The sequence below is a fragment of the Rana temporaria genome, chromosome 3 (assembly GCF_905171775.1).
Source record: "Rana temporaria chromosome 3, aRanTem1.1, whole genome shotgun sequence".
In the NCBI taxonomy this organism is placed as follows: Eukaryota; Metazoa; Chordata; class Amphibia; order Anura; family Ranidae; genus Rana; species Rana temporaria.
The window spans coordinates 361,670,363-361,687,121 of NC_053491.1; the positions used below are offsets into that span (position 1 = coordinate 361,670,363).

Consider the following 16,759-nt stretch of genomic DNA (forward strand, 5'->3'; position numbering starts at 1 on the left):
ACAATGTCAGTAAACCACAGCGCAACAGTGTGAAAGCAGCCTTAGGACCCTTTCACATGATTGGTCTAACCCAATCAGACCCTCCATTCACCTCTATGGAGCTGCAAATGTAAACAGACTTGTGTCCATTAACAGCTGCCTAGCTTTAATCCGATCCGCTAAAAAAAAAAAAAACACAGAAGGAGCAGATCGGAGGGCCCATAGAGTCGAGTGGACTGTGTCCGTGTCCATTCTGCATATGCGTAGTGTAGCCCGCGACCGGCTACCCATGACATGTGGCCCGCGACCGGTTACCAAGCTGCTTAAGTGGCCCGCGACCGGTTACCAAGCCGCTTAAGTGGCCCTTGCTCTTCAAAAGGTTGAGCCCCCCTGGTCTACGGTTTAGGTTCCAATCTGTACTGACAAGATGCACTCTAATCTGTGAGTGCATCCTGAGCTTTTGCCTACAGACTATGGTGTAACAGATTGGCAAGGCTGCCACCTAAGCTTCTATCCTCACTTTCCCTGTGTTCTACCAGGGGCTTGGGGTGATTGTAGCCGGATTAACACACTTGTTGTGTGAGCATTTGAGTGCTGTCCGTTGTCCTAATTCTGTGCTGTAATTTGTGGGGCAGGCTTTGGGGGCGTGTCCCCTTGAAAGGGGTGCGCTCCGGGGACCTGTCCTGGGGAGTTGAATGTTGGTGCAGATGGGGAAGGTATTGCGGATGGTGCTTGATTTGTTTGTTTTTTCTACCAGGCAGACATTCGCCCTTCTTGTACAAGAATTATTCGGGATGTTCACAGCCTAAGGGCCCTTTCACACGTGTGTGGGCTCCGCTTTGCTCAGCGGGGATCGCTCTGTCGATCCCCGCTGAGCAGGCAGATGACAGGTCGGTCTCTGCACACCGTGCAGGGACTGACCTGTCAGAGCGCTGCTCTCCTCTATGGGGGATCGGATGACGATGAACCGTAGAGTAGAGATCCGATCCGCCAGACGGATGGAAAAGTAGGGTTTTCCTCCGTCACACTTTGGCGGATCGAAGCTGGTCGGATGTCAGCGAGCATGTCACTGCTGACATCCGCGGGTCCATAGAGGTGCACGGAGCTACCGTTCAGGTCCACCTAAAAAAATAGTAACTACTAACCATAGTTAGATGTCAGATAACATGGCAGGCAGGGGAGCCAATCCAGTTCTATTATGCTGCATTTATTCAGCACTACCGATGGGCTTAGTAGTCCTCACTACACATGGAAGCCTGTAGGTTACTTACTTTCTTATGATATAATTTGCTGAAGCTTCCCACCCTGATAGCTAGTTGATCTATCATATGGAGGCACCAGGAAAACAGAAAATTGCATCCTACTTACCATAATTTTATTTTCCTGGTGCCTATCCAAGGCAGCATACCGAACCCACCCAGTTCGTTCCTAGTGATCTATAGTGAATTGGCTGTGTGTCAACTTTTTTATAGCTAGGCACTGGTCCTGTGGGTGTTAGTAGGCAGGGCTACTATCATATGTATGCTGCCATGGACAGGGGCCAGGAAAATAAAAATATGGTAAGTAGGATACAATTTTCTGTGTTTTATTTTTATTTATTTTTGTTTTGGATAGAGTGCAGAGAAATTAGACTACCTGTTTTTTTTTTTGCTGTCGGTGTCTCTGATTCATTCTCTCTATTTGTCCTGTTTGCCATTATAATTCAAAGTGAAAGTAAAAAAAAGGAAATCCTAAAATGTACCTAGAAAAGTAATAGAGGGGAAATCTTCAAATGGGGACACTAGTTCAGGAGACCAGGGGGTCCCCAAGGAATTCTTCTAATTTGCAGGAATTTTCTCTCAACTCCTGTTTGGCACTGGGACAGGAAGTGAAAGGAAAAATCTCCCCTATGGGACACAGATCGCAAAAAATATCTGACAGCGGTTATAACCTTCCCTTGCTCTATCAAAAATAAAAAGTTTTGCCTATAGTTCTAATTAAAATAAAAAACGAAGGTCAACATTGACAACCACTTTAAGGATAGATGGAGCCTTGTGGGCAGAGTCAGCCCCTGGCTTCTTATGTCTTGGTTATTCCAACAGTGAGAACTTCCTGCCATAATTTCCAGTAGGGTTGTCCCGATACCGATACTAGTATCGGTATCGGGACCGATTCCGAGTATTTGCGGGAGTACTCGTACTCCCGCAAATACCCACGATACTGAAATAGAATACCCCCCGCCGCCACATCCCGCCGCTAAGCCGCATTCCGCCACATCCCTGCTTGGTTAATACGGGCGGGGAACATTACAGCTTTCATTTGAATAGCTGTAGTGTTTCCCGCCGCGCCGCGTATAGACACTCCCCCTTGCTCGGGTGAACTGTCCAATCCCGAGGAAGGGGGAGTGTCTATACGCAGCTTGGCGTGAAAGACTACAGCTATTCAAATGAAAGCTGTAATGTTCCCCGCCCGTATTAACCAAGCGACGGCGCGGCAGCATGTACGGTAAGGGGGACATGGCTGGATATGGGGGGGACATGGCTGCATATGGGGGGGACATGGCTGCATATGGGGGGGGGGCATGGCTGCATATGTGGGGGGGACATGGCTGCATATGTGGGGGGGACATGGCTGCATATGTGGGGGGGACATGGCTGCATATATGGGGGGGGACATGGCTGCATTTGTGGGGGGACATGGCTGCATTTGGGGACACATTTAAAAAAAAAGTATCGGTATTCGGTATCGGCGAGTACTTGAAAAAAAGTATCGGTACTTGTACTCAGTCCTAAAAAAGTGGTATCGGGACAACCCTAATTATATATCAGACAGGAGGCTCATATCTTATGCATTAATCTTTCTTTAATTAATGCCCATAGCAGTACATTTTAAAACTTTTCTATTAACTTTTAGTGTAAACATTTTTCACTCAGTAAACTACGACTCCCAGCAGTCCTTGTAACCTGTAACCACGCCCAGGTCAGTGGCCTCTATATAACAGACTGCCCGACCAAGATCCTCCTCTTTCTTTCTGCTCATAGCGAAGATAAGTACTTGTGACAGTTTTTTCTATATATAATTGTACTTGTATTTGTCACTTGATATCATTGTTTAGTGATCTTATATTCTTTACCCTGCTCTGCTTCTCCCAGAGCGCCTTCTTCCTTATTAGTATTCTGTGTATTTTCTACCCAAGAACTTACCTTGGCTGCTCCTCCATACAGTCTGTGTTATTGTGTGTCATTGTTACAACAATTGGGTTTCATTGTCAATCAGGACAAATCAGTATTGATTCCTTCCCAACAGATGGAATTCTTGGGTTTCACGGTGGACACCATCCAGTCCACCCTCAGCCTCCCCAGATCCAAACTCGCCCTAATCTGCAAGGAGATCCGTGCAGCACTACGGAAGGGTTGCCTATCCCTCCGCACGCTAGCGCGTCTCGTGGGCCTCCTGGCAGCTTCCATCCAAGCCATTTTCCCGGCCCCGCTGCACTACAGAGCCCTCCAGAGGCTCAAAATCATGCACCTGAGGCAGGGTCTCAGGTACACCGACGAGGTTCCCCTGTGCCAGGACACGACCGAGGAGTTGAAATGGTGGCTCCGACATGCCGTCGAATGGAACGGCAGGACCATCTTCAACCCCTATCCGGATGTGGTCATAGAGTCAGACGCCAGCCTCCGGGGCTGGGGCGCCAGGTCATCCACCGGAGGGACTTGGTCAATAGAGGAAACCAAGCTCCATATCAACGCGCTAGAACTCCTGGCAGCCCTATTCGCTCTCAGGAGTTTTATGCCACGTACCTCTACATGCTGTATGTTACGGAACCATGAACCAGACGTACAACAAGAGATAAGTGAAAATAAGAAGGCTTTATTGAAAATCAAGCTGTAAAGCAAAAGTCCAAACGGATGTTGAAACCGAAGCAGAGTCTTGCGAAGCCAGAGGTCAGGAACCAGAAGGGTAGTCAGACGAAGCCAGGATCAGAAACCAGCAGGGAAGTCAGACGAAGCCAGGATCAGGAACCAGCAGGGAAGTCAGACGAAGCCAGGATCGGAACCAGAAGCAGCAGCAGTCTTAGAAGCATGTGAACACAGGAGGACCAAGCAAGGAACTGAAGCCACAGACCTCCTATATATATGAGCCAGGCATCCAGCTCCTCCCAGTGGAAAGGAGGAGCCGCAGGGTGGGAGGCTACAAGAGACCCAGAAACCAAGATGGCCGCCAGCACATGTCAAACGAAGGAGACAGGAGAGAGGTAAGACCATGACAGTACCTCCCCCTCAAGGGCCCCTCCTCCGCGGTGCAAAAAACGGTTTCTGAGGGAAGCGTGCTTGGAAGGCTCGGAGCAAGGCAGGAGCATGGACATCTGCGGAGGGAACCCAGGAACGCTCCTCTGGACCATAACCATGCCAGTGGACCAAAAACTGCACCCGACCGCGGACCAGGCGTGAGTCCAGGATATTGCTCACCTCATACTCCTCATGATTGCCCACTTGGACCAGACGAGGCCGAGGAACCGAGGAAGTGAAGCGATTGCACACCAGTGGCTTCAACAGGGAGACATGAAACACGTTGGAGATCCGCATGCCAGGAGGAAGCGCAAGGGCATAGGCTACCGGGTTTACCCTGCGAAGCACTCGGAAGGGACCAACAAAGCGAGGAGCCAGCTTGGGAGTGGGCACTCGAAGGTTGAGGTTGCGAGTGGACAACCATACACGGTCTCCAACCTGGTAGGAAGGAGCAGGCGCTCGTCTGCGATCAGCCTGGAGTTTCTGGCGCTGCGCAGAGACCTCAAGGGACTTCTGGATCTGTACCCAAGAGGCGCGTAGGATGGAAAGGTGATCCTCCACAGCCGGAATATCCTGGGGAGAGAATGCCTCCGGTAACACGGCAGGTTGGAACCCATAATTGGCCATGAAGGGAGACGTCCCAGAGGAAGAGTTCACCGCCGTGTTCCTGGCAAACTCAGCCCAAGGCAGGAGGTCAACCCAATTGTCCTGGTGATCGGAGACATAGCAACGAAGGAATTGCTCTAAGGCCTGATTGGATCGTTCTGCGGCCCCATTGGACTGAGGGTGGTAGGCCGAGGAGAAGGAGAGATGAATCCCCAACTGGGAGCAAAAGGCGCGCCAGAACCTGGACACAAACTGACTCCCCCGATCCGACACTATTTCCTTGGGCAAACCGTGCAGCCGGAAGACCTCCCAGGCAAAAATCGTGGCCAACTCTTGTGCAGAGGGTAACTTCTTGAGAGGAACACAGTGGCACATTTTGGAAAACCGATCCACAATCATGAGAATGACCGTATGGCCTCGGGATGCAGGGAGGTCCACAATGAAATCCATCCCCAGGTGTGACCATGGGCGCTCCCCGGTGGCTATGGGTTGCAGCAGGCCCAACGGAAGGTGCCGAGGGGACTTACTTTGGGCACAAACGGAGCATGCCGCTACATATGCGGCGATGTCAGAACGTAGGGAAGGCCACCAGAACAGACGTGAAACAGCCCAGGACAGCTGATTCTTACCAGGATGCCCCGCGGTCTTGGAGTTATGGTAGGTTCGCAACAACCGAGTGCGCAACTCCTCAGGCACAAAACATCTGCCGTTGGGTCTCCCAGAGGGAGCACCAGATTGAGCCGCCAAAATCTGCTCACCAAGGGGAGAGGTCAGGCTGGTGCGAATGGCGGCCAGGATCTGATTCGGAGGTATGACCAAAGTCGGTATAGATTCCTCCCTGGACAGCTCGGAGTACTGCCGTGATAAGGCATCCGCCCTGATGTTCTTGGAACCGGGTAGGTAGGAGACCATGTAATTAAAACGTGACAAGAACAGAGCCCATCTGGCCTGACGTGGTGTCAATCTCTTGGCCTCAGAAAGGTAGGTCAGATTCTTGTGGTCCGTCAGGATGAGAACCGGAACCACCGAGCCCTCGAGCAAGTGCCTCCACTCTTTGAGAGCCTGCACTAGGGCCAATAACTCCCTGTCACCAATCTGATAGTTGCACTCCGCGGGTGACAGTTTCCGGGAGTAAAACCCACAAGGAAGCAGCGGACCCTCTGGTGTTCTACGCTGAGACAGAAGGGCGCCTACTCCCGTCTCAGACGTGTCCACTTTGAGGACAAAGGGCAACCCAGGGTTGGGATGAGACAGAATCGGAGCCGACACAAAGGCGGATTTTAGGGCCTCAAAAGCCCGGATGGCCTCGAGTGGCCAGACCTGGGAATTACTGCCCTTCCTGGTCAGATCCGTGAGAGGCTTGGCCAGCATGGAGAAGTCCCTGATGAACTTCCGATAATAATTGGCGAAGCCCAAAAAGCGCTGCAAGGAACGAAGACCACTGGGCTGACGCCACTGTAAGACAGGCGAAACCTTCTCAGGGTCCATGGAGAACCCCTCAGCGGAAATGATGTAACCTAAGAAGGTTACCTGGGATCGGTGAAATTTGCATTTCTCAAGCTTACCGAACAGCTTGTTCTCTCGTAACCGTTGCAACACTCGCTTGACATCCAGAATGTGGGCCTCCATGGATTCAGAGTATACCAAGATGTCATCCAAATAGACCACCACACACTGCTGCAACAGGTCACGGAAAACATTGTTGATGAATTCCTGAAAGACTGCGGGCGCATTGCACAACCCAAAGGGCATAACCAAGGATTCATAATGACCGGTCCTGGTGTTAAACGCGGTCTTCCACTCATCGCCCGCCTTGATCCTTACCAGGTTATATGCCGCCCTCAGGTCGAGTTTGGTAAAGACTGTGGCCCCCTTAAGGCGATCGAACAGCTCGGAAATCAAGGGTATCGGGTAAGCGTTCTTGATTGTGATGCGATTAAGGCCCCTGTAATCGATGCAAGGCCTCAACTCACCGCCCTTCTTTTTCACAAAGAAAAATCCAGCCCCTGCCGGGGACGAGGATTTGCGAATGTGACCACGGGACAGCGCCTCCATCACGTACTCCTCCATGGCCTCATTCTCCGCAACCGACAATGGATAGACCCTGCCGCGAGGAGGAACGGCACCAGGTTGTAACTCTATGGCACAATCGTATGGGCGCTGCGGAGGTAGGACAACTGCGCGCACCTTATCGAATACATCCCGGTACTCCTCGTATTCAGGAGGCAACAGAGAGTCCGAGGAAGTACACAGCAACTTGACAGGCCCATGGATGCAACTAGCCCCACACTGTGGTGACCATGAGAGGATCTCGGCCGATCTCCAGTCGAAAGTCGGATTATGCTTCTGGAGCCAGGGGTACCCCAAGACCACCGAGTAGTGTGGAGACTAAATAACCTGGAGGCAGACCGACTCTCTGTGAACGGCACCAATGGCTATCCCCACTGGAAGGGTCTCATGAGTCACGTGTGACGGCTGGAGGGGTCTGCCGTCTATCGCCTCTAGAGCTAGCGGGGAACCTCGAGCCTGCAGAGGAATGGAATTGGCGGCAGCGAACTCACTATCAATGAAAAAAACACCAGCACCAGAGTCCACCAACGCCTGGGTCGTCACCGAGCCCCCGACCCAGGAGAGGACAACAGTGATCAGTGGTTTATCAACACGGGAAACCGGGGACGAGGAGACTCCACCCAAGATCTGCCCCCGACAGGATCTCAGGTGCGAGCGTTTCCCGGACGGTTCGGACATGCCAACCGAAAATGCCCACCGAGACCACAGTACATGCATCGGCCCTCGCGTCTCCGGAGTACCCTCTCCCCCTCGGACAGGCGAGCAAACCCCAGCTGCATGGGTTCACCCCCAGACAAGTCAACCCCAGGAGGCGTGGGAGGAGAGGGAGGCACGGCTGGGACAGCAAACGTAGGCGCCAAACTGTTAGGAGGCCCCCGCAGGCTCTCCTTAAAGGAAGGTCTCTCCCTGAGTCTGGTGTCAATCAAAATCAGGAAAGAAATAAGAGCCTCGAGCTCCACTGGTAGGTCCTTAGCTGCAATCTCATCCTTCAAGGCATCCGAGAGACCATGAGAGAAAGCAGCGACCAGAGCCTCATTATTCCAGCCCACCTCTGCTGCCAGGGTAGGAAACTCAATGGCGTATTCGGCTACGGATCGTGAACCCTGTCTGACGGACATAAGGAGCTTCGCAGCAGAGGCGGCGCGAGCCGGCACATCGAATACCTTCCGAAGAGAAGCAACAAAACCGGAAAACTCGGCAACCACCGGATTGTTGTTCTCCCATAAAGGGCTGGCCCAGGCCAAGGCCTTGTCCGAGAGCAGCGAGATCAAGAAGCCCACCTTTGATCTCTCAGTGGGAAAGGCATGTGGCAGCAACTCGAAATAAATGCCCACTTGGTTAAGGAAACCTCGGCACTAAGTTGGCTCTCCCCCAAATCGCTGTGGAAGGGGGGCAGAACCGGTCATACCCCGAAACACCGCAGGCGCAACAACAGGTGTCGGGGTAGACTCTGGCGCAACAACCGGAGCGGCAGTAGGAGCGGGCCCAGGAGCGACAACCGACCCATCGGTACGGGAGCGAAATGAGCCGTGCGTTCAAGCAGGGTTTGCAACGCCACAGCGAACTGACCCAACAGGTAATCCTGCTGATCAAGTCTGGCAACCAGCGTGGGTAGCGAGGATGGCCCTGTACCGTCAAAATTCATGGCTTGGTCCTAATGTTACGGAACCATGAACCAGACGTACAACAAGAGATAAGTGAAAATAAGAAGGCTTTATTGAAAATCAAGCTGTAAAGCAAAAGTCCAAACGGATGGTGAAACCGAAGCAGAGTCTTGCGAAGCCAGAGGTCAGGAACCAGAAGGGTAGTCAGACGAAGCCAGGATCAGGAACCAGCAGGGAAGTCAGACGAAGCCAGGATCAGGAACCAGCAGGGAAGTCAGACGAAGCCAGGATCAGGAACCAGCAGGGAAGTCAGACGAAGCCAGGATCGGAACCAGAAGCAGCAGCAGTCTTAGAAGCATGTGAACACAGGAGGACCAAGCAAGGAACTGAAGCCACAGACCTCCTATATATATGAGCCAGGCATCCAGCTCCTCCCAGTGGAAAGGAGGAGCCGCAGGGTGGGAGGCTACAAGAGACCCAGAAACCAAGATGGCCGCCAGCACATGTCAAACGAAGGAGACAGGAGAGAGGTAAGACCATGACACTGTATTCTTTTCCGCATGGACAACGTGGCGGCGGTCCAGTACGTCAACCGTCTGGGTGGTACCAAATCCAAAGTCTTAGCGAACATCGCGAAAGACTTCTGGCACTATTGCTTGGCCCACAATATAACTCCTGTCGCGGAATACATTCCGGGCGTTTCCAACTCAGTAGCCGACTGGAACTCTCGTTACCTTCGGGACTCCAGCGACTGGAGGTTGAATCGTTCAGTATTCCTTCATCTGCAACGGCTCTGGGCTCCACTCTCCATAGACCTCTTCGCCTCCCGCCTCAATCACCAGCTGCCCCGCTTCTTCAGCTGGAGGCCGGACCCAGAGGCTTATGCGGTGGACGCTCTCCACCAACCTTGGCCGGAGGGCACGCATTACGCATTCCCTCCCTTCCAGTTAATCCCCAGACTCCTCATTCGGATTGCCACCCTGGAGGCAACTGTGGTGCTGATCACACCTTGGTGGCCGACCCAGCTGTGGTTTCCCCTTCTGCTGGGGATGACCGCGGATCTTCCCAGACTCCTTCCTCACTTTCCTCACCTTCTCACCAACCCGAGCGGGGATCTACATCCCCTGATCTTAGAAGGCAACCTGCCACTCTTGGCGTGGTTGGTTTCGGGATCACGGACGCTGACAACATCCTTTCACAGTCGGCTCGGGATCTCCTCGCCCTGGCCTGGGCCCCCGGGACTCGATCGGCATATCGATCAGCCTGGGGACTCTGGGTGCGTTGGTGTGATCGACGGCAGGTCGATCCCGTACGAGCCCCTGTCTCTCTAGTGGTGAACTATTTGGCAGATTCCTTTGAATCTGGCAAATCTTTCAGCTCCATTAATGTTTATCGGTCAGCTATCTCGGCGTATCACTGCCCTGTGGATTCCTTACCGATCGGCAAGCACCCGTTAGTTTGTCGACGTCCCCCACGGCCTAGATACCAAGCAACCTGGGATGTTTCTAAGGTGCTGGATATGTTCGCCAGGTGGGAGGACAACTCAGATCTTCCTTTAAGACTCCTTTCCATTAAGCTGACAGTCCTTCTCTGTCTAGTGTCCGTCAAAAGGGTATCCGACGTTAAGGCCTTGGATATCTCTAGGCGTCAATTCTCGCCGCAAGGAGTCAGGTTTTCTGTGGTGCGCAGGACTAAGACCGGTATTCAATCGGTCTTCTACCCATTCTTTCCTGCTCACCCACTCCTCTGCGTTGTTCGCTGCCTACAGGCATATGAAGTACAGACCGCTAATTTGCGTTCCCCGGACTTGTCACAACTTCTGGTGTCTTACGTCAAGCCACACCTTCCAGTCTCGTCGGCCACGCTAGCACGCTGGGTACGAGTTGCCATGGACATGGCGGGTATTGACGTGTTCCTCTTCGGAGCCCACTCCGCCAGAGGAGCCATGGCCACCAAAGTAGTCACGTCAGGAGGCTCCCTCTCCGATCTCCTAGTGGCGGCAGACTGGTCTTCAGAGACCACCTTCCGTCATTTTTACTTTAGACCGCAGGATCATGTATCCATGTCGGTCTTACCTTAAATCTCAGATAGGCATTGTTTTATGTGATGATGTTTATGTTATGTATGCAGGATTACATTTTAGCTTTAAACTTGCATAAGATATGAGCCTCCTGTCTGATATATAAATCTAGATTTTCCTAGCTTGTGACGGAAAATATAAGTTATATGAAGACAGGAGGCGAGTATATTCCCTCCCGTCCCACCCTATTACGTATATTTCTGATCTTTTCGCAGGTTACTGAATATCGCTCCTGGACACTAATCCAGATTGAGACAGTTTGAAGACTTGCTGCCTTCTTACCCCTGTTGGGACGGAGCGCCTGTTAGACCCTCGTTGGGTTGAAATTCCTCCGAGTTCCCCGTTGGGACTCGGTGAACGGTTCTGGTTCAAGCTATGGATTCATCGGATCTCGGCCGGCCGGCCCGAAGTCCAAGACGACGACATCCGACAGACAAGATTTTCGCATCAAGAAAGAGGAGGATCTTGGTCGGGCAGTCTGTTATATAGAGGCCACTGACCTGGGCGTGGTTACAGGTTACAAGGACTGCTGGGAGTCGTAGTTTACTGAGTGAAAATTTTTTACACTAAAAGTTAATAGAAAAGTTTTAAAATGTACTGCTATGGGCATTAATTAAAGAAAGATTAATGCATAAGATACTCGCCTCCTGTCTTCATATAACTTATATTTTCCGTCACAAGCTAGGAAAATCTAGATTTTCCAGCTTAGTTCCTGGCTACCTTTGTGTATTCCAGATCCTCCTTTACAAAATATAAATTGAGCCCAGATTGTGGGAACCCCACATAATGGGCACAACAGGCATGCAGACCCAGGAACTCAGCACAGGGATGGTGGGAATCCCTCATAATAGGCACAGCAGGTTTGCAGACCTAGGAACTCAGCACAGGGATAGTTAGAAGAACCCCTCATAATGGGCATGGTAAGTGTGCAGACCCAGGATCTCAGCACAGGGATGGTGGGAACTCCTCATAATGGGCACAGCAGGTGTGCAGACCCGGCAATTCAGCACAGAGATGGTGGGAACCCCTCATAATAGGCACAGCGGGCAGCAGACTCTGTAAATCAGCACAAGGATAGTGGGAACCAATTATAATGGGCACAGCAGGTGTGCACACCCGAAATCTCAGCACAGGAATGGTGGGAACCCCTCATAATGGGCACAGCAGGCAGCAGACTCTGGAAATCAGCACAAGGATGGTGGAAACCCATTATAATGGGCACAGCAGGTGTGATCACCCAAAATCTCAGCACAGGAATGGTGGGAACCCCTCATGATGAGCACAGCAGGCAGCAGACTCTGGAAATCAGCACAAGGATGGTGGAAACCCCTTATAATGGACACAGCAGGTGTGCACACCTGAAAACGAAGCACAGGAATGGTGGGAACCCCTCATGATGGGCACAGCAGGTGTGCAAACCCCAGAACACACAGGAATCTAACCAATAATCCCCTTGAAACAGAGGAGACAATCATACGTTTTTACTTTTCAGCATCCTCCAACCACTGAAATATAAGCTCTAGTCACCAAACAGTAAATCCTTCTGCTACTATAAGGCAATAGATCTAACAGATAATATGTAACTTGTTTCTGTAGCTGTATCATCAGAACACTGATACCTGCTAAAACATACAAGTCAGCTTTTGGTAGTATGGAATTGTAGTTCTTGGAAACCTGGGTGTCTTTAGGTTGACCAGCCTGTACTAGAAGGAGTAGGTAAGTGGGTTGAGGAGAGCTAGGTAGCCAGAAGACTGGACGGCAGACAACTGGCACAGCAGACAGGTAGGTGTTGGAAGCTGTTGGCAGGTAAGTAGTGGGATAAAAGTCTGCCAGGGAGGATGGGCACAGGCTGGTGCTCTAAGTTAGGGTGGTGTGGAATTGTAAAAGGGCAGTTAGCACAGCAGATAGGTGGGGTGTGAAGTGGGTAGTAGGTGGCACTAGACAGTAGAGGTGTGTACACACACACCAGACAGTAGGGGGTGGACAGGGTACTGCTCTCCTGATTCACCAACAGATATATTTCAGGAAAAAGGAAAAAAGAAATACAAAACTTATTATCCAAACATACCAAACAATAACTAAACCTGATAGGATGTGACATTATATTTTGTTTCTGCCTAGCAGTGCCTACTGTATACATAGCAACAGAAGGTACTATCAGATAGGTCATGTAGGTAGGTAGGTAGGGCAGGCAGCAAGTAAATCCTGGTGGGTAGATAATAGTAGTGTATATAGTTAGAGTAAGTAGGTGGACAAACATTCAGTATAGAAAGGCCAGTGACCCCAGCGTTGAGTGAAATTGGGGTAACAGTCTGAGGGAGTAGTAGAAAGGTGACTCACATGTCATATGGGGGGGGGGGGGTAGTTTCAGAGAAGGGATTAGATAGGGGTTCCTAGGTCTGGTGAGCAGTGATTGTGGTACTACTCCAGCAAAGGGATTGCCATTAGTTAGGGTTTCTGGGTCCACAGTGGCACCAATTATGATAGTAGGGGATAGGAGCGCCTAAATCTGGAGTGGTAATGGTTGTGGTAGGGGTAAGTAGGACTCCTGGGTCTGGAGGGGTAATGGTCAGGGTTGATAGGGGCACCTGGGTTTGGAGTAGCAATTGTCTTGATACTAGTAAGGTGTAGTTAGGGGCTCCTGGATCTGGAGGGACAATTAATATGGTAGTATGGGGTAGGTAGGTTCTCTTGGGTGTCCTTGAGTCTGGCGGGGCATTAACATTATAGTAGGGGATAGTCAGGAGCTCCTAGGTGCAGAGAGACAGTAATGGTGGTGATGGTAAGATGGTGGTAGGAGGTAAGTAGTGACAGTAATTACTATAGTAGCAGGCAAGATTTGGGGGAGTAACGGGTGAGATAGGTAGGGGCTCCTGGGTCTGACAGGGCAGTAATTGCAATAATAGTAGGGAAGTAAAGGGGTCCAGGGTCTGCAGGGGTAAGGGTAGGTAGGATTCTGGGTGCAGAGTGGCAGTGATTACTGCAGTTGGGGGTAGGTAGGTGCTCCTGAGTCCAGGGGGGCAGTATTTATGGTAGTAAGAGGTATGTAGGGGCTCCTGCGTCTGGAAAGTTTGTATTTATGGTAGTAGGGGGTAGGTAAGGGCTCCTGGGTCTGGAAAGGTTGTATTTATGGTAGTAGGGGGTAGGTAAGGGCCCCTGGGTCTGGAAAGGTTGTATTTATGGTAGTAGGGGGTAGGTAAGGGCTCCTGGGTCTGGAAAGGTTGTATTTATGGTAGTAGGGGGTAGGTAAGGGCCCCTGGGTCTGGAAAGGTTGTATTTATGGTAGTAGGGGGTAGGTAAGGGCTCCTGGGTCTGGAAAGGTTGCATTTATGGTAGTAGGGGGTAGGTAAGGGCTCCTGGGTCTGGAAAGGTTGTATTTATGGTAGTAGGGGGTAGGTAAGGTTTTCTGGGTCTGGAAAGGTTGTATTTATGGTAGTAGGGGGTAGGTAAGGGCTCCTGGGTCTGAAGGAGGGATAATTAAGGTACTAATTGATTGGTAAGGGCTCCTGGGTCTGAAGTTGCAGAAATCATGGTAGCAGGGGGTAGGTAGGGGATTCTGGGTGTGAAGTGGCAATGATTGCTATAGTAGTAGAGGGGTAGATAGGTGTTCCTTGATCCAGAGGGGCATTAGGTATGATAACAGGGGGTAGGTAAAGGCTTCTGGGTACACAGGGACAGTACTTATGATTGTAGGGGGTAGTTAAAGGGATACTGGGTCCAGAGGGGCCATTCTTATAGTAGTAGGTGGTGGGTATGGGCTCCTGGATCCAGTGGGGTAGTAGGGGGTAGCTAGGGGCTCCTGAGTTTGGATGGGCAGTAATTAAGGTAGTGGGGGGGTAGGTAGGGGCTCCTGGGTCCATAAAGGTAGAACATATGGTAGTGTGGAGAGGTAAGGGCTCCCTGGGGTTTGAAAACGCAATAATTATGGTAGTAATGGGTAGGTAGGGGTTCTTGGTTCCGAAGTTACAGTCATTACTGTAGAAGGGGGTAGGTAGGTGCTCCTAGGTCCTGAGGGGCAGTAGTTAGGATAGTAGGGTTTAGGTAGGGGCCAATGCTGAGGGGCAGTACTTATGATAGTAGGGAGTGGTACTTATGGCAGGTAGGGGTTGATAGGCGCTCCTGGGTCTGTAATGGCAGAACTTGTGGTAGTAGGGGTTCCTGGGTCCAGGGGCAGTAGGTGTGATAGTAGGGTTTTGGTAGGGTCTAATGCAGAGGGGCAGTTCTTATGATAGTAGGGGGTAGGTAGGGGCTCCTGTGGACAAACAGTACTTATGGCAGTTGAGGGTAGATAGGTGCTCCTGGGTCTGGAGGAACAGTACTTATGGTAGTAGGGGCTCATGGGTCCAGGGGGACAGTACTTATGGTGGTAGGGGGTGGGTAGGGTCTTATGGGTCCTACAGGGCATTACTTATAGTAGTAGGAAGTAGATGGGCGCTCCTGGGTCCGAAGGGAAAGTACTTATGATAGTAGGGGGTAGATAGGGGCTACTGTGAAGAAGCGGAACTTATAGTAGTTGGGTATAGATAGGTGCTCCTGGGTCCGGAGGGACAGTACTTATTGGAGTAGGTAGGTTCTCATGGGTCTGGAGGGACAGTACTTATGGGAGTAGGTAGGTTCTCATGGGTCTGGAGGGACAGTACTTATGGGAGTAGGTAGGTTCTCCTGGGTCCGGAGGGACAGTACTTATGGGAGTAAGAAGCAGATAGACGCTTCTGGGTTCCCAAAGGGAAAGTACTTATTGGAGTAGGTAGGGGCTTCTGGGTCCGGAGGGACAGTACTTATGGTAGTTGGGGGTAGATAGGTTCTCCTGGGTCCTGAGGGACAGTACTTATGGGAGTAGGAAGCAGATAGGTGCTTCTGGGTTCCAAAGGGAAAGTACTTATGGTAGTAGGTCGGGGGGCTCTTGGGTCTACTCTGGAGGGACAGTACTTATGGTAGAAGGGAGTAGGTAGGTTCTCCTGGGTCCTGAGGGACAGTACTTATGGGAGTAGGTAGGTTCTCCTGGGTCCCGAGGGACAGTACTTATGGGAGTAGGTAGGTTCTCCTGGGTCCTGAGGGACAGTACTTATGGGAGTAGGAAGCAGATAGGCGCTCCTGGGTTCTGAGGGGAAAGTACTTATGGTAGTGGAGGGTAGGGGCTCCTGGGTCCAGACGGACAGTACTTATTGGAGTAGGTAGGTTCTCCTGGCTCCGGAGGGACAGTACTTATTGGAGTAGGTAGGTTCTCCTGGCTCCGGAGGGACAGTACTTATTGGAGTAGGTAGGTTCCCCTGGGTCCGGAGTAGCAGAAAGAAGACTTACGTGTCGGGCGGGATGATGGAAGGGGCCCCGGTCCAGGCACAGCCGGGCAGGAGAATGTAGAGAAGAGCCCAGCTCCCCCACATGGTGCTCCCCCCCGCAGATTCACGCCATGAGGGGGCGACACTGCACACCCCGACTTCTCCGGGCAGCTCCTCTTCTGCCGATCCCTCTCTGATCGCAGATTATCTCCGCTCGATCCGATCCCGGATTACAGACGACCAATCACAGCGTGAGGCCGCCCCCCTCATTAACCCCATCACTGCCGGCACAGCAGAATACTGGAAGTCTGCGCTCTGTAGAATCACATCCTGTCACTTCACCTCAATTGTACTGCGCTCTGCTGTGTGTGTGCGACATTCTACACAGCACTGATCCTCTCTATTCTTCTGTAGAACATTTGTATTACTATATCATAACTCTATAAACAGTACTCTGTGTGACATTGTATTACTTTATATGTCACGCTTCCCAGCTGAACTGTATTCATCTACAATGTTTCTGTTTATTATTAATGGTGGCTGGTGATCTAATTTTTTTGGGGGGCGCAAACAAACTAAAAAAACAAAACATAAATTAAAGCCACTGTGCCCATCAAACGCAGCCACTGTGCCCATCAAATGCAGCCACGGTGCCCAACAAAAGCAGCCACTGTGCCTTAAACAGCTACTGTACCCATCAATTGCTGCCAGTATGCCCATCAATTGCTGCCAGTGTGTCCATCAATTGCTGCCAGTGTTCCCATCAATTGCCACTGTGCCATCAAAAGCAGCTACTGTGCCCATCAATTGCCACCACCGTGCCATCAAACGCAGCCACTGTGCCCATCAAATGCAGCCACTGTGCCCATC

At 51.3% G+C, this 16,759-nt stretch overlaps 1 protein-coding gene across 5 annotated transcripts in view; it reads right to left on the reverse strand.

The window, feature by feature from the left end:
* CACNA2D4 (calcium voltage-gated channel auxiliary subunit alpha2delta 4) overlaps positions 1–16,116 on the reverse strand; it is a 355,329-nt gene extending 339,213 nt beyond the window's left edge. For 4 of the 5 annotated variants that reach the window (XM_040345311.1, XM_040345314.1, XM_040345313.1 and 1 more), the window contains exon 1: positions 15,912–16,116. In XM_040345311.1, the coding sequence (XP_040201245.1) occupies positions 15,912–15,994 (83 nt within the window). In that variant the 5' untranslated portion in view covers positions 15,995–16,116. The remainder of the gene's footprint in view (positions 1–15,911) is intronic. The other variant, XM_040345315.1, reaches the window with a different exon arrangement.
* Between the last annotated feature and the right edge of the window lie 643 nt (positions 16,117–16,759).